Here is a 24,710-nt window from a genome sequence, read left to right on the forward strand (position 1 = left end):
CTGTGCCCACGTGAACGATATAACTAAACTTAATGGGATGGACACATGTGCTCACGCACACACACACCACACACACCGTAACACACACACACACACATACACACACAGCACACACACCATAACATACACCATAACATATATACACCACACACCATAACACATCACACCATAACACACACATACACACCACACATGCCATAACACACAACACACCATAACACACACACCACACACACCATAACACACATACCATAACACACACACACACAGCACACACACAACATACACCATAACATATATACACCACACACCATAACACATCACACCATAACACACACATACACACCACACATGCCATAACACACAACACACCATAACACACACACACCACACACACCATAACACACACACACACATACCACACATACCATAACACACACACATACATACACATACCACACACACCTTAACATACCCCATAACATATATACACCACACACACCATAACACAACACACCATAACATATACATACACACCACACATGCCATAACACACAACACACCATAACACACACACACATACACACACCACACATACCATAACACACACACACCATAACACAACACACCATAACACACACATACATACCACACATGCCATAACACACACCACACCATAACACACACACACATACACACACACACACCACACACCATAACACACACACACACACCATAACACAACACACCATAACACACACATACATACCACACATGCCATAACACACACCACACCATAACACACACACACATACACACACACACACCACACACCATAACACACACACACACCATAACACATGCACACACACACACACACACACACACACACAGACTACTTGGAGAAGAAGGGCTTCAGTGGAAGGGTGGAGTGGAAATAACTAACACTCACTTTATACATGTGTGAAATGGTTAAAGAATAAATATGTTTTTAAAACAGTTACAGGGATAGGGATATTGGTGAGTAGCAGAGCGCTGGCCTTTCATAGGAAGGAAACATCTATGTGGTTCACAATAGCTGCTCTCAGGTATGTTAGAGGCAGTCATCATCAGCTCATTGTTCTCAAGTGTAACAGAGACTTTTAAAGCCAAGTGCTTCCCTGCTGAGTCATGCTTTGCTGAGTCACGCTGCCTGTAGCATCTTACTAGAAAGTCTTGACTTCTTAAATAGTAGTTAACAGATCCACTCTGAAACAACGAGGCTACATTTATTCTCATGCTCTCCCTGTAAACATGTGGGTCAGTTGAAGGCAAAGCCTAACTAGATATGCAGTTAGGCGTCTCCCGGGGAGGCATCATCTAAGCGACTAGGGTCTGCATTCCAGCTATATCAAGTACTAGCTGAATTACTCAAATATGATCAAAAGCCTATGAAGTAGACTTAAACTTGATTGTGTATGATGCACTATAAGAATTAGGGTGAATAAAAAAAAGTCCTTCACTTATTAATTAGCATATCAAACTGGTAAGTATTTTTTTATAAGATGGGAGAAGGCTTCATCTTCAGAAGCTTAATATGAAAGTAAAATAGGATAGCTTATATGAAAAGGTTCTGCCAAGAATTTCAGGTCAAATGTAAAATAGTTTTGCGTTATATATGCTATTTTGCCAAGAAAATTCTTTTGAATAGCCTTTTAACTGTGGCATGCAGACCCCTCAGCTATAGCTGGGCGTGGGGAAAACAAGGGAGACTGCAAGAGCACGCACATGGCTTCTGGAGCGATGGAGATGCTCTGCCATTGCCCGTGGTAACGGCTGCAGAACTGCCAACACCAGACCTCAGCTCAGACGGAAGCCATATCAGGGGTGAACCACGTCTTAATGAAGCTGTTGTATTAGCGTGTGTATGACATGTATGACATGAGGAAGGTGTGCATACAAATGACACCTGCCCATACCTGCTAAGCCAATTCAACCACTACAGAAGGAAAGCTATAAACTGAAAGTAAGGAAGGGTCGGTCCAATCCTGGTCACACAACCTTGGGTTTTGGTTCAATTAATGCACAGAAACTCCTAGGTTTAGAGCTGCTTGTCTTTTCACTTGAAATTTGCCATGAAAAATCTGGCAAAAAAAACACAAAATGGTCTGAGGCCAAATCTACCAAAGGGTCAGTGAGCTAACTCGGCGAGGACTCCGCCTTTGGCCGACCTGACTATCTGAGTCCAACACCCCTTGCTGGGGGAGCCTTTTACTCTGAATCAAGTTGTGTCACTGTATTTTTAATTGATACTTCTGTGCCAGCATGCTAGCCGTGTGGTAGGTCGTGGGCAAGAGAGTTGGTTAAGTTAAATGATCCAGCTGCTAGCAAAAGGCCTAAGCTCTAATACTAGAAGCCTGCCTGGTCTATTTATGCTGCTGCTGGGTCTGAGAAATTACAGCTATGCTCACTCTCCAAAAGTAAAATTTGGTTTTAAACTCTCTTAATTTAACAGAACTTTTGTGAGGATTGTAGGTTTTAATTAATTTAAATTAATTCTTCTTGGCAGTTTCCTCCGTGTGGCTATGAACTGTTATCGTTTCCACCCTTCACTGTCTGCCATCCCACTTCAGACTCAGTGCTTTCTCTTCCAGCTCCCCTTCTGCTTTCAGGCCTCTGCTGTTTGACGCTGTCTGCTCCAGTCGGCGTGGTGGAAGGAGCACAAATGGGAGGTTGGTTTTCAGAACATGGGCCACTCACTAGAGACTGATCCATGGGAGAATGTCATCACCTTCAGGAGATTCTCTGCTGGTCTACAACTCTTTGGAAAGCCTTTGGCCTTAAACTCAGAATCATCCTCCTGCCTCGGCTTCTCAATTGCCAAAGTTACAGGCATGGGCCATCACCCCAGCATTTTAAATCAATACAACAAACTTTGAAGTGGGCAGTAGTATTTGAGAAAGTAAATACGTTTGTACTTTTAGAATGACAGTATCAAATAGCCATGTTTCATATAATTCTTAAAGTGTGATGATGTTTTAATTTACACTGCATATCCATTTATAGCTTCATAATTAATTATGGTCTTTTATAAAGTGTACACCATACCTTGTAATTCCCAGACCTTCAAAGGTGTCATTTCTTTGCTGCTCTCAATCAGGTACTTTTGGAATATTGTCAGATTCTCTTTAAGATCTGAATATATTTCTCTGCATCAGAACATTAAGTAATGTTAATTTTCACCATTTAATACAAATTATGATAAAAGCAGTATACTTTTGAATCTTTCCTGTAATTAGAAAGAGGCTAATAATGCAGAATTAAGCTAATAAATTGTGATACAGCTATAGTCATTGAATTTAATGAAGAAGATATATCACACACACACACACACTCTCTCTCTCTCTCTCTCTCTCACATCTCCTTTTAAAATACATAAAACAAAAAATCTGGAAGAATGTATCCTTAACTATAATGCAACCTATAAAAGATGCAAGGCAGAAGATTACCAATTTTTACATTTTTTAAAAATTTCAGTCATTTTAAGTATTGCTTCTATATTTTAAAACAGAAACCACTCTACAACCACAGACGATGCTTCTCATAGCCAACCTTCACTTGGTCCTAGCTAAAAGGCCAAAGAGATTCTTCTTATGCAACCTCAGTTTGTCCTATTTCTTCATAGTTTCACCTCTGACTTACATAAAAAGCTCAAATAAGGGAACGTTGTCCCATGTTAAGCATGCAAAAGCATCGTTTAGAAGGTCAAACAATAATGTAGTCAAATGGCATTTTACTATACACATCGTATTATCGTTATCTTTCCTGTATTGCTAAAGAAATCAAGCACTGTAGCCTTTCTTGTTTAGACAGAAAAGTCTTTTGATTTATTTATTTTTACAAGCTTGTGTATACTAGCAAAACACCAAGAATCACTGAGTATATTGAAATGTAGATAAAAGGAAAGTTTTTTTCTGATAGTAGGACAAACTTCTATTTCAAGTATTTATTTTAAGGAAGGACAAAAGCACACAATTATTCTATCCATGAATGAGTGACACATACACTGTTGCTGTAATCCCTGTCTGTGAATTCTGGGGAGCCCCTCCTCCATTTCTGTTTTGTTTTTAGGGTCTTTTTTTTATGTTTCTGTTTTATCTTGCTAGTTGATATTGTGTTTAGATATTAAATAGCCCCAAATTGAAATTTCTATGTCTAAGAAAAAGTTTATTAAAATGGAGAGAAGATTTATTTATGATGCAATGGTGGTGAGGTCTCATCAAGTAGACTGGCTGGCCAATTAACAGCAAGGACACTCTTGCGGTGCAGTGCCTCCCCAGTACTGGACTACAAGAGCACGAGACACTCCCTAGGGTAGGGCAGGAGGGTGGCTCGAACATGCTCTTATATAAGAAGTTTAACGTGTCTCCTTCTGTTGACCTCATTGCTCACCCTTGCCCATATGCAAGGAGAAGGAGGGAGGAGGGAGGAGGGAGGAGGGATGGAGGGAGGGAGGGAAAGACGGACAGATTGAAGGACTGAAAGACGAAGCATTCGTGTGGGCCAGTCTAGGGATGCATCTTTGGTCACAGAGACAGGAATGGGGCCCTCAGATAGCAAAGGGTAGTTAGCTGGCACAGTGAAGCAGCATCTGTCTCGTGCCTTGATGGTCGCACTCTCCAGTGTTTCTTCCACCATCCTCCCTCCTGAGTCATGAGTGGAACAAGACGTGGCCAACTAAAGGATGGTGTGGGGGACAGTAAGGACGGTGACAAGGTGTAACAGGTCTCCTCCAGGATTGCCACCCACTATAACTGTGTTGAGAGGTGTTATCAGGAGGGTGTTCTTTGGGAAGGGAGGAAGCAGAGGACTGTGCTCTCATGAGTGGGTGAGCACCTTACATAGGGTCTACGGATGCACTGCCTAAGTGCCATTCTTCCTTTATTCTTTCTGTCACCTGAGGGGACAATGTTCTTCCCCTCTGAAAGGCATGCAAACTGTCACCACCCTAATTTTAGACTTTCTGCCCCCAGAACTAGATTTCTGCTTTTGCTAACATGTCCATCCTCAGATATTCCATTAGTAGCACAAATGCACTAAGACAGCAGGGCCTCCAAACAAGATCCATCACCATGTGACCCCATGACTGTGGTTTTATTTGGTGAGAGGATGTTTGCAGATGCAATTGGTTGAAAAAGAGGTCATGATGGTTGCAGGACATTCTAGACCAACAGTGGTATCCTTCCTGAGAAGAGGGAAATTTGAAATCGAAGACACTGACATAGAAGTAAGAGAGCCATGCAGACTTCTCTCTCCCAGAACTAGAAGCAAATTAATTTCTCTAATTTTCAGTTTTCCAGTGTATGAGTCCAGTTAGTAACCATACTAGTACAGACTGTATTGGTATTTAGTGATAATAGCACTTTGTGTGTGTGCAAACACATGCGTGCGGGTGCCCTGTGCAGTGTAGATGTGGTAGCTGTGTGTTACACACGTGTGTGCCTTGTGCAGTGTAGATGTGGTAGCTGTGTGTTACACGTGTGGGTGCCCTGTGCAGTATAGATGGGGTAGCTGTGCGTCTGTTTTGAGATGAGGCATGTGACAGACCTGGATCTCAACAGGGGACTGGCTGGCTAGTAAGCTCCTTGAGGCTGATGTCACGTCATGTGGATGATGTCACACCACGTGTTTGTGCTTTCTCAGCAAGCATTTTACAGACTGACCTATCTACCCAGCTCTTAGAACAATAGTTTATACTGATTTTGTTTTGTTTTTACCAATTCAAGAAACATATGTACTACATCATATAATACTTCAAGACAAAGAATTTTTGTTTTGAAAAGAGTAACTGAGTTGCTGTGGAAGAACTCTGTGAATAGTTCCCCTTTTATTAAATAATTTAGAATTCCAAAAGATACTTGAAGGCATGCAATTTATTCTCACATAAAGTTATAAACAAAATTAGAGGAAATATAGATTCCAACATATTACAACACAGTGAGAAGTGGAATAAAATCATATTTTGTCAATTAAATACATATTTTACTTATTTATTTGAAAGCTATATTAATAGTATTTTGTGTGGCTAAGTGCTAAAAATAGAATCCAGCAATAGCTCCCCAATGCAGCAGCATCTGCAGAGTGTTACTCTTGCCCTCAATCATTATCTTAGTCACAAGGTCAGCAACTTCAGTGCCTTAAGAATATTTGCAGTACTAAGAGCTAATGGTGTTAATAAAAACATCCTTTTAGCTTTGCCTGCTTATGAGACTCATAAACCCCCGTCCTATGTTAGAGTCTGCACACACAGCACTATGGCTGGCCTTACCCATGGTAACACTGCACACACAGCACTATGGATGCCCTAGGCATGGAAACACTGCACACAGAGCACTATGGCTGCCCTAGGCATGGTAACACTGCACACATGATAACACAGAGAGGAATTTCTAGTCTATTCTTTATCTTCAAGCAGAGCGGCAATACTGGAGAGGCATATTTTCATTATTGAAAGGTTACTTATATGAATAAATTAATACATAAAATTAAGAGTAGATGTTAAAAGGAGTTAACATGGCAATCTAGGACAAGAAAACTTGGGTAAAATATTCTCTTCTTATAGAACATAAATTTCAAGATTATTCATGATTTTTGTAAACCATTAAAACTGTGTCAAGTACTATAAACTATTTTGTTATTAGCTCACATTATTAACAGAACGTTTATTTTAAAAGTCATCTTTTACACATGCATGGGGTAGAGTATACATGTGTGGTGTATGTATGTGGTAAACACAGGTGTGGGAGGGTGTTCACATATGGAGGCCAGGAAGACATCACGTCTTTTGCTCTCTCAGTCTGCCCCATTCCTTGACAAGATCTTTGTTCTGGCCTGGACCTAGGCTGACAGTCAGTTAGACCCAGTACTCCTTATATCCTGCCCCACAGCACCAGGCTACAGAAGCCTATGGGGCAGGCCTGGCTTCTTCCATGGGTAAAATGGGATTGAAATTCAGGTCCTCATGCTTGGACAATGAGCACTCCTTACCACTGAGGCACTGCCCAAGCCTCTCTAGTCTCCATTTGTAAAAAACATTAATACAATGTTAATTATTATAAACTGTTGTAAAGGTTTGTTATGACAATATAGTCTCCATATTCAAATCGTCTTCAGTATGCATTCATCCTTATAAACATATGCACATACGTTTATTCAAGTATGTAACAACTGTAATTCAGAAAGGGACAGCACCACAGGGTGCACATGACTGTGGGTGTGGTGGTGTGAACAAGAATGGGCCCCCATAGGCTCATGTATTTGAATGCTTAGTCACCAGGGAGTACCACTACTTGAGAAGGATTAGAAGGGGAGGTGAGGCCTTCTTGAGTAGGCGTGGCCTTCCTGGGGGAAGTGTGTCACTAGGGTGTGCTTTGAGGTTTCAAAAGCCCATGCCATGCCCACTGTTGTTCTCTCTCTGCCTACAGATTGGGATGTGGCTCTCAGCTCCTTCTCCAGCACCACCTGCCTGCTGCCATGCTCCCCACCATGATAGAAATGGACTAAGCCTCTGAAACCCTAAGTACCAAATAATGCTGTCTTTTATGTTTCTGTGGCCATGGTGTCTCATCACAGCAACTGATCAGTGCAGGACTGTGAAACGGCCACTGGGTTATTTGACAACCGATTCACTGGATTATCATGCTTATTGTTTCACACTTTCAAGGTTTACCTAATTCTATAAAATTTGGGGCTTTGTTTATAGAACCATTTTTTTCTGATTAAAAGGAGAGAAATACACATTAAATTGTGACCCAAGCACGGGGTTGGGGGTTTAGCTCAGTGGTAGAGCGCTTGCCTAGGAAGCGCAAGGCCCTGGGTTCGGTCCCCAGCTCCGAAAAAAAAAAGAACCAAAAAAAAAAAAATTGTGACCCAAGCACAAGTTGTCAAAAGTTCCAAATTTCTATTTTACAAATTTCCTGAGGAATGCCCTACAATATTAGAAATAAAATTCAAACTGTCAATCTAGACACAACAGTAAATTGAATATGTTTCAACTTTAAAGATTAATAAGAAATTAAACATCGATACTACATAATTTAATACAATGAAAATGTTTCAAAAACTAACAAAATATAGCAAGAAAACAAGCAAAGATCAAGAATAAGCAACTAAGTGAAGAAACTCAAAGTCTAATGAGGACACAGAAGAAAGTTAAACCTTGCAGCAAACTGTCAAGAGCTGACCGTTCCTAAGTTCAAACAAAATGTGTCGGCCTAGTGCAATAGTTGTAAAGAAAAGAATCATTTTACTCATTGACAAACATTAAAAGCAGCATGCTGTTATTACAGTTCTAAAGCACAGAATCATGTGTAGATGTGGCAGTAAATTTTAGGCTGTAGACTTATAAATATGAACCAAAGTTAAAGGATTACAAGTCTGAGATATCAAGTCTGAGAGCTGTGCCAAGACCAAGTGGAATGTGTGAGTGAGCCATACAGACCCTCAACAGCATGTGGGGAGAGGCCCATGCGGGCAGGGCTCTCACGGTGGAAACGCACAATACAGGTCCACTGTGCACAACAAACACTGCGTGGGCAGTCACTCTAGCCCTAGAGCATGTGCAGGAAGCTTGGAGACATACCCGCCAAGGAATGACGGCAATGACGGTCGTCTCCTAGCTGGAGTCATGATGATTAGAAATCTTTGTGGTTTTAGAGTTTGCTTTCTCTTCCTTTTTGATATTAACTATCTGTTATTTCTTTAATAAATAAACACGCACGAGACTGTGTGTGTCCTTGCTACTTTTGTGTCAACTTGACACAAAGTAGAGTCATGTGAGAGGAAGGGCCTCAATTAAGAAAATGACTCAATAAAATCCAGATGTGAGGCATGTTATCAGTGATTAATGGGGGAGGGCCCAGCCCGTGGCGGGTGGGGCCATCCCTGGACTGGAGGTCCTGGGTTCTATGAGAAAGCGGGCTGAGCAAGCCATGAGGAGTAAGCCAGTAAGCAACACGCCTCGGTGGCCTCTGCATCAGCCCCTGCCTCCAGGCCCCTGCCCTGTGTGAGCTCCTGTCCTGCCTTCTGCTGATGATGAACAGGGACGTGGAAGCTTGAGCCAAGTAAAGCCTTTCCTCCCCAAGCCGCTCCGTCACGGTGTTTACCCCAGTGACAGAACTGGAAACTAAGGCAGTGTGTGTGAGGAAGGGCACGTGCTCACAGAGGACAGTGTGTGTGAGGAAAGGGCACGTGCTCACAGAGGACAGTGTGTGTGAGGAAAGGGCACGTGCCCACAGAGGACAGTGTGTGTGAGGAAAGGGCACGTGCCCACAGAGGACAGTGTGTGAGGAAGGGCACGTGCCCACAGAGGACAGTGTGTGTGAGGAAGGGCACGTGCCCACAGAGGACAGTGTGTGTGAGGGAAGGGCACGTGCCCACAGAGGACAGTGTGTGTGAGGAAGGGCACGTGCTCACAGAGGACAGTGTGTGTGAGGAAGGGCACGTGCCCACAGAGGACAGTGTGTGTGAGGGAAGGGCACGTGCCCACAGAGGACAGTGTGTGAGGAAGGGCACGTGCCCACAGAGGACAGTGTGTGTGAGGAAAGGGCACGTGCTCACAGAGGACAGTGTGTGTGAGGAAAGGGCACGTGCCCACAGAGGACAGTGTGTGAGGAAGGGCACGTGCCCACAGAGGACAGTGTGTGTGAGGGAAGGGCACGTGCTCACAGAGGACAGTGTGTGTGAGGAAAGGGCACGTGCCCACAGAGGACAGTGTGTGTGAGGAAAGGGCACGTGCTCACAGAGGACAGTGTGTGTGAGGAAAGGGCACGTGCCCACAGAGGACAGTGTGTGTGAGGAAAGGGCACGTGCCCACAGAGGACAGTGTGTGTGAGGAAAGGGCATGTGCTCACAGAGGACAGTGTGTGTGAGGAAAGGGCACGTGCCAACAGAGGACAGTGTGTGAGGGAAGGGCACGTGCCCACAGAGGACAGTGTGTGTGAGGAAAGGGCACGTGCCCACAGAGGACAGTGTGTGTGAGGAAAGGGCACGTGCCCACAGAGGACAGTGTGTGTGAGGAAAGGGCATGTGCTCACAGAGGACAGTGTGTGTGAGGAAAGGGCACGTGCCCACAGAGGACAGTGTGTGTGAGGAAAGGGCATGTGCTCACAGAGGACAGTGTGTGTGAGGAAAGGGCACGTGCCCACAGAGGACAGTGTGTGTGAGGAAAGGGCACGTGCTCACAGAGGACAGTGTGTGTGAGGAAAGGGCACGTGCCCACAGAGGACAGTGTGTGTGAGGAAAGGGCACGTGCCCACAGAGGACAGTGTGTGTGAGGAAAGGGCATGTGCTCACAGAGGACAGTGTGTGTGAGGAAAGGGCACGTGCCCACAGAGGACAGTGTGTGTGAGGAAAGGGCACGTGCTCACAGAGGACAGTGTGTGTGAGGAAAGGGCACGTGCCCACAGAGGACAGTGTGTGTGAGGAAAGGGCACGTGCCCACAGAGGACAGTGTGTGTGAGGGAAGGGCACGTGCCCACAGAGGACAGTGTGTGTGAGGGAAGGGCATGTGCTCACAGAGGACAGTGTGTGTGAGGAAAGGGCACGTGCTCACAGAGGACAGTGTGTGTGAGGAAAGGGCATGTGCTCACAGAGGACAGTGTGTGTGAGGAAAGGGCACGTGCCCACAGAGGACAGTGTGTGTGAGGAAGGGCACGTGCTCACAGAGGACAGTGTGTGTGAGGAAGGGCACGTGCCCACAGAGGACAGTGTGTGTGAGGGAAGGGCACGTGCCCACAGAGGACAGTGTGTGTGAGGAAAGGGCACGTGCCAACAGAGGACAGTGTGTGTGAGGAAAGGGCACGTGCCCACAGAGGACAGTGTGTGTGAGGGAAGGGCACGTGCCCACAGAGGACAGTGTGTGTGAGGGAAGGGCACGTGCCCACAGAGGACAGAGTGTGTGAGGGAAGGGCACGTGCCCACAGAGGACAGTGTGTGTGAGGAAAGGGCATGTGCTCACAGAGGACAGTGTGTGTGAGGAAAGGGCACGTGCTCACAGAGGACAGTGTGTGTGAGGAAAGGGCACGTGCTCACAGAGGACAGTGTGTGTGAGGAAAGGGCACGTGCCCACAGAGGACAGTGTGTGAGGGAAGGGCACGTGCCCACAGAGGACAGTGTGTGTGAGGAAAGGGCACGTGCCCACAGAGGACAGTGTGTGTGAGGAAAGGGCACGTGCTCACAGAGGACAGTGTGTGTGAGGAAAGGGCACGTGCCCACAGAGGACAGTGTGTGTGAGGAAAGGGCATGTGCTCACAGAGGACAGTGTGTGTGAGGAAAGGGCACGTGCCCACAGAGGACAGTGTGTGTGAGGAAAGGGCACGTGCTCACAGAGGACAGTGTGTGTGAGGAAAGGGCACGTGCCCACAGAGGACAGTGTGTGTGAGGAAAGGGCATGTGCTCACAGAGGACAGTGTGTGTGAGGAAAGGGCACGTGCCCACAGAGGACAGTGTGTGTGAGGAAAGGGCATGTGCTCACAGAGGACAGTGTGTGTGAGGAAAGGGCACGTGCCCACAGAGGACAGTGTGTGTGAGGGAAGGGCACGTGCTCACAGAGGACAGTGTGTGTGAGGAAAGGGCACGTGCTCACAGAGGACAGTGTGTGTGAGGAAAGGGCACGTGCCCACAGAGGACAGTGTGTGTGAGGAAAGGGCATGTGCTCACAGAGGACAGTGTGTGTGAGGAAAGGGCACGTGCCCACAGAGGACAGTGTGTGTGAGGAAAGGGCACGTGCTCACAGAGGACAGTGTGTGTGAGGAAAGGGCACGTGCCCACAGAGGACAGTGTGTGTGAGGAAAGGGCACGTGCCCACAGAGGACAGTGTGTGTGAGGGAAGGGCACGTGCCCACAGAGGACAGTGTGTGTGAGGGAAGGGCACGTGCCCACAGAAGACAGTGTGTGTGAGGGAAGGGCATGTGCTCACAGAGGACAGTGTGTGTGAGGAAAGGGCACGTGCTCACAGAGGACAGTGTGTGTGAGGAAAGGGCACGTGCCCACAGAGGACAGTGTGTGTGAGGGAAGGGCACGTGCCCACAGAGGACAGTGTGTGTGAGGGAAGGGCACGTGCCAACAGAGCGCCGAACGAACCGCTTTCACAGAAAAGTGCCACACGAAATCAATTTCATTTCTATTCACTCACTTCAGTTTCCCAAAAAGAAATCCTTGAACTTCATCTGCTCCGGTCTCATTTTCTACAGTGGCATCAGTCGTAGCTACATTAAAGGAAAAATAAATATCTGTACATTGGGGAAAGAACATAGAACTCTCAGTAAAATGAATTCTGGTTGCTTTACTTGTCTTTCATGCACAAGGTTAACATGTGTGCGTGTATGTGTATATACATAATCCAAAATAAATGTGCATTCTTTTTAAAAACAGGCTTAGATCATTACATACTGTATAACCATAATGAATATTATATAAATTACTTTATAGCAACTCTACTTTATATGCCAAACTGATAAGAAACAGGACCCACAATAACTCATGGTTTATGCTTTCCGATCTCATGGTAGATCTGTACGCTTATAAATCTGAGGGTTTTCACAATTCAAGCAATCTTAAACGATCTCAAAGGGTCTTTAGACAGACATTTATGACCTTATAAAACAGCAGTATATTTGTTATACTCATTTCCTGTCTTCTACCCACAGTGCAGGGGTGGACTGTGGGAGGGTGTAAGGGCTTGCCCTTCATCATGAGTACACACAGCGACCATGCTGTCCCCCTGTGCAGCCCTGGGTCCCGACTATATGCAGAAACGCAGGATGCTCGGATTTAGTTATGTGCTAGCAAAGTATCTGCTGCATTCAATCCCTGTTCTCTACCTGGATTTCTGATGGGATAAATGTCAGGAAATAGACACTACTGATAAATACCACAGGCAATGGGAAATGAGAAAGACAGATGGACAACTTTAATAAAGAAAGCAAACGGCTCTAAGGAAAGGCACAGAAATGTGAGGGCTAGAAAGGGAAAAGCAGACCTTGGGCATCTAGAAACTGAGTCTCCCAGCTCGGGAGAATTGGCAACTAGCCGCTGGGAAGTGGGGTCAGCTGTCTTTTAGGGTATTCCAGTAGAAGGCCGTACGTCCAGAATACAGACTGCTCTAAAGTTTTCTTGACGAGGAAACAATTTGAGTGCATAGAGAAGGAGGTGTACATCTCAGAAGAGTTGGGGAATGAGATGAATAATTGAAACAGACTCCATGGAATTCTCAAAAAACTAACCAAGTTTTATTTTTGGTGTTTTCCTTTTTAAAGAATGTCCCAAGTCTTTGCCACAGATGAGACATCTGTATCAAAGTGCTGCCACCCCAAGGGCAGTAAACACGGCAGAACGGCGAGGGGAGGAGGTAAGTGCTGCTGATGAGGAGAGCTAGGAAGTCCTCAGCTCTGTAAAGGGCACGGCTGTCACACAGAAACTCACTGGAGCCTGCAGTCACCTGCACAAGAGGAAGCTTCACAGAAGCGCCGGCATGCCTCACGCCCAGCTCACAGCTATAAGTGATGGATGTCATCATCATATGTTGAGCGACAGTCACCTTTCTTTGAGGGGGAATGACCACTAGTAAGTGGCCTAGCATACCCTAGCAGATAACATCACACTCGTGTGCAGGCATGTTTTTGTACACTGCAAAGTTTGCCCTTGTGTTATTCAAATGCTGATTTCTCTGCCCTCATATCTTGTTTCAATCTGTTCACAGCGTTGTAATGCTTATATCAAGAATTTCCTTGCTCAAGTTTATGCAAAGAGTTCTTACCATTTATTCTCTGCCTTGCCAATAAATGGTAATCACCTGATGGCTGGGCAGAATGGAGAACAGTGTGCAATGTCTACTATGTAGCATGTAGAGAACAGAGAGAGGAGGGGGAGGGAGAAGGAAGAGGGGAGGGGAGAAGGGGAGAGAGAAGAGTAGAATGAAGAAGGGAGGGAGAGATTGATTGATTGATTGATTGATTGATTGATATCTGCCAGGATAGAGGAACTGGACCTATGAGAAAGGGATCCAGAGAGAGATGGTGAAAAGCACCTGAAGCCCAAAGATCTGGTGATCAATAATAACATGCAAGTATCATGGGATGGGATGGGATGGGATGGGATGGGATGGGATGGGATGGGAGGAAGCCAGACTAGCATAGGGGGTTAAGGTAGAGCATTTAACTGCTTAGCTATTGAGGTGTATCTTGAGATAAATCTTGGTTTCTCTGTGTGCTTATTGGGGACTATCATAAGATAAAAATTACGCCACTGGATTAATTCACTGCTTTTATATTAAAATAATTACTTTCCACATGTGCATGTGGGAAGCACTAATGGATGGACGAAATGGGTTATACACAAAAAGCAAAGGATGTTGAGTTAAGAGGAACATGTGCTGGGGAGAAGGGGGAGGCAACCAAATACATTATGTATTAATAAAAGTGTCAGAGAACAGAAGAAGGAAGCCTTAGCTAAACATTTAAAATCTTACCTTTAATTTGGATATCATCCAATGCCTTGTATTCTGTATCTTTAATTGCCAGCTCCACTCCATAGCCAGATAAGTACATTTTTCTTGAGCTTGGTTTCTGTTCAAATACATTTATTTCAGAAAAAGAAGAAACATTTAGTTAAACATCTTGCTTTAAATTTATGTAACTGTAGCATGCCGTATTAGGATACTCTAGCAAATTACTCACACCGGAGGCACATGTGTGTGCGTGCCTATTTACTAGATGCAAAGGTTTGAACCCAGTGCCTTGCAAGTGCTAGGCAAGTATTCTAGATGAAGCTACAGCTCCTGCCCAACACAAATGCTCTTAACCACCATGAAATATTATTACACTGTGGGGGACACTTACGTTCACCACAGTCTACGAAAGAACCAAAATTTTGTTGAGGACACCTTCCTAATGGAAACGTAGCTATGACCCTTTAGTAGTCTCACTTGCTTCTCATTTGTTAGGTAGCGAGTTCCAGGACAACCAGAGAGTGAGCAAAAATAAACAATAAAACGTTGAGACTAGAGACAGATGGACAGACATACATACAGACAGACAATAAAGCACTCAGTGCTTAGGAAAGCCTGTTCAGCTCTTTCTTCAGATTCCTTGATGAATAAAGTATTTCAAATGTCACAAATTAACACTTGTGACCTAATATTTATATTATCTGAATTCTAGTAGCTAATTTTCTTCTGGGAAGGGACAATATAAAATGTGTGTCTAGAGATTCCAGCAATAAGCAAGGCAAATCCTGTGTCACTCTGTAAGAGGCACCGCGGATGAACACATGACCGTAAGAAGTCTTTTTCCTTCTCTCCATCGGAAACTCCTGCGGCTGGGCTGCAGTCGCCAGCATTGGGCTTTACTCCAGGTAGGAAGCTAGTTTTAATGACTCGGCACGCACTGCATTCTTAGAGGCAGCCATGTGTCTTTGCCTAACATACGTTTGCACAGTGACAGTTCGATATGCCTGCACACCGCTTTTGTCTCCACTCGTGCTTCTCTTAGGCTTACAATTAGGCATGTCAGCAGAGAGCCTTCTCCCAGCCTGTTTATTTCCAAATCAGAAAATGTATGAACAGCCTTTGGATACACAGGAATGAAAACTGCTGCTCACACTAAAATTTAACTCAGGAATGACGCAAATGAAACATGTAGCAACTGAGTTATTTACAAATGCACTGACAGGAAATGTCTTAGAGGTTCCAGCTCCACACAGCTACCCCAAAACAACACTGCAGCTGTGGGCTTGGGGACCTGAAGTCAGGAGGCCACACATCTTGTCAGAGTTCATAAAGGAAATGCTATGCCACAAAACCAGTGTCTAGTATCGTACAGCAAAGTTACTGGCTCCTGTAGAATAAAAGAAAGGTGCTTATTCAATGTCTGTGTACTTTCTTCTTTGGACAAGGATTAAAATCAAAACTGATTTGTGAGAAACCAAGATATTCCACGACAAACCCAAATTTACACAATATCTTTCTACAAATCCAGCCCTACAAAGGATAATAAATGGTAAAGCCCAACATAAGGAGGAAAGCTACACCCTAGAAAAAGCAAGAAACTAATTGTCTTGCAACAAAACAAAGAGAATGAAAGCACACAAACATAACCTCACATCCAAATATGAATATAACAGGAAGCAATAATCACTATTCCTTAATATCTCTCAACATCAATGGACTCAACTCCCCAATAAAAAGACACAGATTAACAAACTGGATACGCAACGAGGACCCTGCATTCTGCTGCCTACAGGAAACACACCTCAGAGACAAAGACAGACACTACCTCAGAGTGAAAGGCTGGAAAACAACTTTCCAAGCAAATGGTCTGAAGAAGCAAGCTGGAGTAGCCATTCTAATATCAAATAAAATCAATTTCCAACTAAAAGTCATCAAAAAAGATAAGGAAGGACACTTCATATTCATCAAAGGAAAAATCCACCAAGATGAACTCTCAATCCTAAATATCTATGCCCCAAATACAAGGGCACCTACATATGTAAAAGAAACCTTACTAAAGCTCAAAGCACACATTGCACCTCATACAATAATAGTGGGAGATTTCAACACCCCACTCTCATCAATGGACAGATCATGGAAACAGAAATTAAACAGTGATGTCGACAGACTAAGAGAAGTCATGAACCAAATGGACTTAACAGATATGTATAGAACATTCTATCCTAAAACAAAAGGATATCCCTTCTTCTCACCACCTCATGGTACTTTCTCCAAAATTGACCATATAATCAGTCATAGTCATAAAACAGGCCTCAAACAGATATAGAAAGTTAGAAATAATCGCATGTGTCCTATCAGACCACCACAGGCTAAAGCTGGTCTTCAATAACAATAAGGCAAGAACACCCACATATACGTAGAAATTGAACAATGCTCTACTCAATGATAACCTGGTCAAGGAAGAAAGAAAGAAAGAAATTAAAGACTTTTTAGAATTTAATGAAAATGAAGGTACAACATACCCAAACTTATGGGACACAATGAAAGCTGTGCTAAGAGGAAAACTCATAGTGCTGTGTGCCTGCAGAAAGAAACAGGAGAGAACATTTATCAGCAGCATGACAGCACACCAAAAAGCTCTAGAACAAAAAGAAGCAAATACACCCAGGAGGAGTAGAAGGCAGGAAATAATCAAACTCAGAGCGGAAATCAACCAAGTAGAAACAAAAAGGACCATAGAAAGAATCAACAGAACCAAAAGTTGGTTCTTTGAGAAAATCAACAAGATAGATAAACCCTTAGCCAGACTAACGAGAGGACACAGAGAGTGCGTCCAAATTAACAAAATCAGAAATGAAAAGGGAGACATAACTACAGATTCAGAGGAAATTCAAAAAATCATCAGATCTTACTATAAAAACCTATATTGAACAAAACTTGAAAATCTTCAGGAAATGGACAATTTCCTAGACAGATACCAGGTATCGAAGTTAAATCAGGAACAGATAAACCAGTTAAACAACCCCATAACTCCTAAGGAAATAGAAGCAGTCATTAAAGGTCTCCCAACCAAAAAGAGCCCAGGTCCAGACGGGTTTAGTGCAGAATTCTATCAAACCTTCATAGAAGACCTCATACCAATATTATCCAAACTATTCCACAAAATTGAAACAGATGGATCACTACCGAATACCTTCTACGAAGCCAAGCCACAATTACTCTTATACCTAAACCACACAATGACACAACAAAGAAAGAGAACTTCAGACCAATTTCCCTTATGAATATCGACACAAAAATACTCAATAAAATTCTGGCAAACCGAATCCAAGAGCACATCAAAACAATCATCCACTATGATCAAGTAGGCTTCATCCCAGGCATGCAGGGATGGTTTAATATACGGAAAACCATCAACGTGATCCATTATATAAACAAACTGAAAGAACAAAACCACATGATCATTTCATTAGATGCTGAGAAAGCATTTGACAAAATTTAACACCCCTTCATGATAAAAGTCCTGGAAAGAATAGGAATTCAAGGCCCATACCTAAATATAGTAAAAGCCATATACAGCAAACCAGTTGCTAACATTAAACTAAATGGAGAGAAACTTGAAGCAGTCCCACTAAAATCAGGGACTAGACAAGGCTGCCCACTCTCTCCCTACCTATTCAATATAGTTCTCCAAGTACTAGCCAGAGCAATCAGACATCAAAAGGAGATCAAGGGGATACAGATCGGAAAGGAAGAAGTCAAAATATCACTATTTGCATATGATATGATAGTATATTTAGGTGATCCCAAAAGTTCCACCAGAGAACTACTAAAGCTGATAAACAACTTCAGCAAAGTGGCTGGGTATAAAATTAACTCAAATAAATCAGTAGCCTTCCTCTACACAAAAGAGAAACAAGCCGAGAAAGAAATTAGGGAAATGACACCCTTCACAATAGTCATGAATAATATAAAATACCTCAGTGTGACTTTAACCAAGCAAGTAAAAGATCTGTATGATAAGAACTTCAAGCCTCTGAAGAAAGAAATTGAAGAAGATCTCAGAAGATGGAAAGATCTCCCATGCTCATGGATTGGCAGGATTAATACAGTAAAAATGGCCATTTTACCAAAAGCGATCTACAGATTCAATGCAATCCCCATCAAAATACCAATCCAATTTTTCAGAGAGTTAGGTAGAACAATCTGCAAATTCATCTGGAATAACAAAAAACCCAGGATGCTAAAACTATCCTCAACAATAAAAGGACTTCTGGGGGAATCACTATCCCTGAACTCAACCAGTATTACAGAGCAATAGTGATAAAAACGGCATGGTATTGGTACAGAGACAGACAGATAGACCAATGGAATAGAATTGAAGACCCAGAAATGAACCCACACACCTATGGTCACTTGAGTTTTGACAAAGAAGTCAAAACAATCCAATGGATAAAAGATAGCATTTTCAACAAATGGTGCTGGTTCAACTGGAGGTCAGCATGTAGAAGAATGCAGATCGATCCATGCTTATCACCCTGTACAAAGCTTAAGTCCAAGTGAATCAAGGACCTCCACATCAAACCAAATACACTCAAACTAACAGAAGAAAAAGTGGGGAAGAATCTTGAACACATGGGCACTGGAGACAATTTCCTGAACAAAATACCAATGGCTTATGCTGTAAGATCAAGAATTGACAAATGGGATCTCATAAAACTACAAGGCAAAGGCAAAGGACACTGTAATTAGGACAAAACAGCAACCAACAGATTGGGAAAAGATCTTTACCAATTCTACAAAACTGATAGAGGGCTCATATCCAAAATATACAAAGAACTCACGAAGTTAGACAGCAGGGAGACAAATAACCCTATTAAAAAAGGGGTTCAGAGCTAAACAAAGAATTCACAGCTGAGGAATGCCATATGGCTGAGAAGCACCTAAAGAAATGTTCAACATCTTTAGTCATCAGGGAAATACAAATCAAGATAACCCTGAGATTTCACCTCACACCAGTGAGAATGGCTAAGATCAAAAACTCCAGTGACAGCAGATGCTGGCGAGGATGTGGAGAAAGAGGAACACTCCTCCATTGTTGGTGGGATTGCAGACTGGTAAAACCATTCTGGAAATCAGTCTGGAGGTTCCTCATAAAATTGGACACTGCACTACCTGAGGACCCAGCTATACCTCTCTTGGGCATATACCCAAAAGATGCCCCAACATATAAAAAAGACACGTGCTCCACTGTGTTCATCGCAGCCTTATTTATAATAGCCAGAAGCTGGAAAGAACCCAGATGCCCTTCAACAGAGGAATGGATACAGAAAATGAGGTACATCTACACAATGGAATATTACTCAGCTATCAAAAACAATGACTTTATGAAATTCATAGGCAAATGGAGGGAACTGGAAAATATCATCCTGTGTGAGGTAACCCAATCACAGAAAAACACACATGGTATGAACTCATTGATAAGTGGCTATTAGCCCAAATGCTCGAATTGCCCTAGATCCATAGAACACATGAAACTCAAGAAGGATAACCAAAATGCAAGTGCTTCACTCCTTCTTTAAAAGGGGAACAAGAATACCCTTGGGAGGGAATAGGGAGGCAAAGTTTAGAACAGAGGCAGAAGGAACACCCATTCAGAGCCTGCCCCACATGTGGCCCATACATATACAGACACCCAATTAGACAAGATGGATGAAGCAAAGAAGTGCAGGCCGACAGGAGCCGGATGTAGATCTCTCCTGAGAGACACAGCCAGAATACAGCAAATACAGAGGCGAATGCCAGCAGCAAACCACTGATCTGAGAACGGGATCCCCGTTAAAGGATTCAGAGAAAGAACTGGAAGAGCTTGAAGGGGCTCGAGACCCCAAAAGTACAACAATGCCAAGCAACCAGAGCTTCCAGGGACTAAGCCACTACCTAAAGACTGTACATGGACTGACCCTGGACTCTGACCCCATAGGTAGCAATGAATATCCTAGTAAGAGCACCAGTGGAAGGGGAAGCCCTGGGTCCTGCTAAGACTGAACCCCCAGTGAACAGGATTGTTGCGGGGAGGGCAGTAAGGTGAGGAAGATGGGGAGGGGAACATCCATATAGGAGGGGAGGGGGAAGGGTTGGGGAATGTTTGATTGGAAACTGGGAAAGGTAATAACAATTGAAATGTAAATAAGAAATAACCAATTTAATAAAGATGGAGAAAAGGAAAAAAAACTGATTTGTGGTTTCATAAGCTTGGACTTGTAAACTGAAACACTTGTAGGCCAAATGAGGTAACAAAATCTTTCTATCTCTTCTTCTCCCTCAAAAAGGCATCTGGTGAAAGGCAGCATAAGGCCATCTATGCTCATTGAATCCCATGTTGATCGACTTCCATGACAGCTATGGTGAACACATGCCATTCGCCAAGTAGATTTTCTCCTTTCTAATAGCAGTGATTTCACTAAAATAATACAATAGAATTTAAAATCATACAATAGAATTTAAAAACTGAGACTAGAGAGGAGACTGGAAGACATTTCAGTAATAAATGCCTAATGGAGTAGGCAGGTCTTCAGGTGACCTTGTACCGCAGTGGTTACCCTGCTTTTTATGTAACTCTTAGAAGAACGGTCAGGATCTAGCATCCTGAGACATGAAGGGAATGGCTGGAGCTGCCCGGGCTCTGTTCGTGTCTCTCCTAGAACAGGATGTTCTCAAAATGCTGAGCTCAAGTGAAACCATTCTCACGGATGTTTAACAGTTAAGCAGCAACAAAGGAAAGAGTCCCAAATGGCAACCTGAGGTCACCTGAAGAAACCAGATGTGCGCAAGAAAACTAAACTCCAAAGAAGATACTGGGAAGGAGCACCAGATCTGGGAACAGAACGCCGCTGAGATGGAAAGACTGCAGAAGCCAAGGCAATCAAGAAATCAAAGTGGCTTCTATACAAAAGATGAATGAAATTGATAAAGCTTTTGTCTGGGTCTGAAAAGAAAAGCACAAATTACTAATACTGGTTAAACAAACCCAAAACAATGCAAACATGTACCTTGATGTAGTGGCGGAGAACATACAGGATTTTACCATTTTTTGATTTCTTAGACAATACTCTGTGAAATTCAGCAAACGCTCTTGTACCAATTTCTGCATAGAGAATAACCACTGGTAAGTTCTCACTGCTTGTGGGAAACTTATGGTCTCTTTCAAATAGGTAAGGCCTGGGCCTAAAATAAAAACAAAATACAAACTTTCAAAGGAAGTGAGAGTCAACAAGTGTATCAGATATATATCTTGATACTTGATATTTTCTGTTATCAAAGAATCCATAATGTCAGTAACTGTAGAAATAGAAAAGTAAAAATAAAAAAGAAGAAATTTGGTTTATCCAAAACTGTTAAAAATTCTTTAATTTCCAATATGGTGCACTGTCAATAAAATAATGTTTTAATAATGTAACTTTAATCAATTAAATTTATATTTAGTTAGAATAACTTTCACTACAGTTCATATTCCCTGAAAATAGTTTCCAAATACATAAAAGGCCATACCACAGCACACCGTCATTAAAAGGTAGCGTTTGGTACTAAGATCCGTGAAGGAGTGTCTTATGCACAGGGACAGGTTCAGGCAGCATGGGAGCTGTGTAGGCTCCACAGCCGTTCCAAACAGTTCTGATAGCTTCTTTCCCAGGCGCATGCTGGATCATGTTCACTTTCTAGTAAACTCTGCCTTTACTCGTAAAGCTAGTGACCGTCACTTACACTCCCTTTTCAGCTTCTGAGGCACAAGCAGGATGAGACCAGGTGAAAGAGGTGCTCAGATGGCAGAGAAAGTAATTACTACTTTAAGCCACTACGTCTGGAAAGTTTTCCTCACACAGAAATGTAGACATTTAGAGTCTGATATGCGAGGAGGTAAGGGATGGCAGACTCCTCACACACTGATAATGAGGAACAGTCCTAGTGTCCTCAAAATTTCTGCAACATAGTTTTTGTTCTTATCTCTAAAATGGACTGAAAGTCATAAACGGCTCATTCGAGCACTGATACAAACAGGATCCGGTACCCTTGTCCAGAGTCTTTGAACGTCAGAAATTCTAGTCCAGTCTCTCCCCACAGTCATCCCCGCAGTACTTACCTTGACGCAGCCTTACTCAGCAACTTCTTAAGTTCGCTGGTTTTGCAGGTCCGCTTTGTATGCACGACCACAAACGCTGCGCAGCCATCTGGTGGTGGCTCCTCGGCAGCAACCTACAACCCCAAGGACGCTGTTACAGTGGCTCATGGATGGGAGGGACCCTAAGGCTCAACGGTGACTCTAAAATAACTGACCGTTTACTGTGACGTTACTGTTCTAATTATGGTAGAATATCTTCTGAGCACAAGTAAGCAATATGTTATAGAATAAACCTTGTCTTAGGAGATACACGCATCCAAGGTTTTTTTAATTCTATAACATTTTTATTACAAGCGGTTTCGCCGGCAATGTATTCTCACACTTTCCTAACTCCAAGAAGACTTATATTTCTTTTTTTCAACGACAATCAATGACAGAAATGGTAATAAAATAATGAACAGGTTATGGAATGAAATATACATTTGTAGAACCCAATGCTGCTCACTTTAAATAGCTGAATGTATATTATGATACGCATTGTTGTTAAGTATGCATCTTCATTGGGCTTTTTACCTGTTGGGACATCTGAATCGTGGGAGAGTATGCCCTTATCGAGAAAGCAAACTTTAGGAGGTTGATGTGTATATTGTCTAAAAACTGCCCAGCTTTCTTCAGGATTAGGTTGTAGTAAGAATAATCTGATTCTACAAAAAAGAAAAAGATGTTAGGATTTCACATCCAGTTTACTGGCACATCCTATCTATAAAACTAACTGAATCAATGTCAAACCATCATATTTCAAGTTTGGGTTAGCTGTTAAAGACAACAGCGTTTTATCTACTGCAGTGTTTTCTGAGCGACCAACAAGATTAAACTGCTCTTGCCATTAACATCCATTGGGAAGATGCACTTCAATATAGTCCAACGGATGGCTTCCTGCACAGGTTGAGTTACAGATCCAATCTGCAGTTGGAAAAAACTGGAGAGCCATAGAAAGAGCAGAATATGGCTGGTAAGAGAGAGTCAGTTTGGTTCAGTGAGCCAAGTACAATTAGCATGTCAACAACATTCCAAGAAGCACACCTCAAATGTGACTTTCATCGTGAACTGTAACACTCCTGTCTAGGGCTGGTGCACACTGAGACGCTGCTCTCCTTTCTCGGAGCCGCTCTCTAGACAGGAAGAGACGCCTGCTCTCTGACTTCAGCTTTGAAACTGTTCAGCAGGCTTTGAGATAGACCACTGGATTTTGGGGGTAGGAGGCACAGAGAAGGGTAGTATACAGCTGAAGACAGCCTGGGGTGCTGATGAAGGAATGATGAGGGGATAGCAGGATTTTATATCTGTGTGCTGTTTCCATGTTGTAGGCAGCACCTTCCACACAAGGTCACAGAGGCAACAGGATTAGAGCTCAGTGGGTCACACATAGAAAAAAGCTATATGAAAGCAGGAGGGGGCTTTTAGGAGAGAAGGGTTTCAGAGGGAGAAGTGGGGTGACAGAATGAGTCAGAGTAAAGGGAGTGAGAATAATCAAAATTCATCACACACGTGTGAAGTCACCAGTGAATAAAATTCATCACACACGTGTGAGGTCACCAGTGAATAAAATTCATCACACATGTGTGAAGTCATCAGTGAATAAAACAGAATGGAAATACCTATACTTTATAACTATCAAAATCACCTCTACTCTGAAATAGAGTGGAGTCTATTTATGTTATTAAGCCATCATTATTCTGCCCTTCACTTTTCTATTTTTGCCTTACATTTTACTCATTTTGTCTATTAGAATCTAAGAGACCATTCATTTATGCCAATAGAGTCAGCCACTGCTTCATTCTCTTAATCTTTCGTCTTGGAAGAGTTAACACTTGCCGCTTTACCTGAGTGTGGTCTCCACCTTGCTCTGAGCACTCCTGACCCAGGCTTTGGCAATGAATGCTTCCTGAAACAACCAGCTTAGATTCCAGGCTATGGAGTGTTAGGAACTCAAGTGTTTCTAGCATAGACTGCACACTCTTTCAGAAATGTAATGGCTTAGTGACAGAACACAGTGTGTGCATGGCAGTGTATGCCTGCATGCAACATGTTCATTACTCCTCAGTT

General features: G+C 43.1%; 1 protein-coding gene across 4 annotated transcripts in view; it reads right to left on the bottom strand.

The window, feature by feature from the left end:
- Uggt2 (UDP-glucose glycoprotein glucosyltransferase 2) overlaps positions 1-24,710 on the bottom strand; it is a 159,552-nt gene that overhangs the window by 125,737 nt on the left and 9,105 nt on the right. For 2 of the 4 annotated variants that reach the window (NM_001433035.1, XM_087586275.1), the window contains 6 exon segments: positions 3,088-3,188; positions 12,173-12,245; positions 14,507-14,603; positions 21,538-21,712; positions 22,626-22,738; positions 23,178-23,308. In NM_001433035.1, the coding sequence (NP_001419964.1) occupies positions 3,088-3,188; positions 12,173-12,245; positions 14,507-14,603; positions 21,538-21,712; positions 22,626-22,738; positions 23,178-23,308 (690 nt within the window). 4 annotated transcript variants of the gene reach the window in all.

This window comes from Rattus norvegicus, chromosome 15 (assembly GCF_021556685.1).
Source record: "Rattus norvegicus strain SHRSP/BbbUtx chromosome 15, alternate assembly SHRSP_T2T, whole genome shotgun sequence".
Taxonomy (NCBI): domain Eukaryota; kingdom Metazoa; phylum Chordata; class Mammalia; order Rodentia; family Muridae; genus Rattus; species Rattus norvegicus.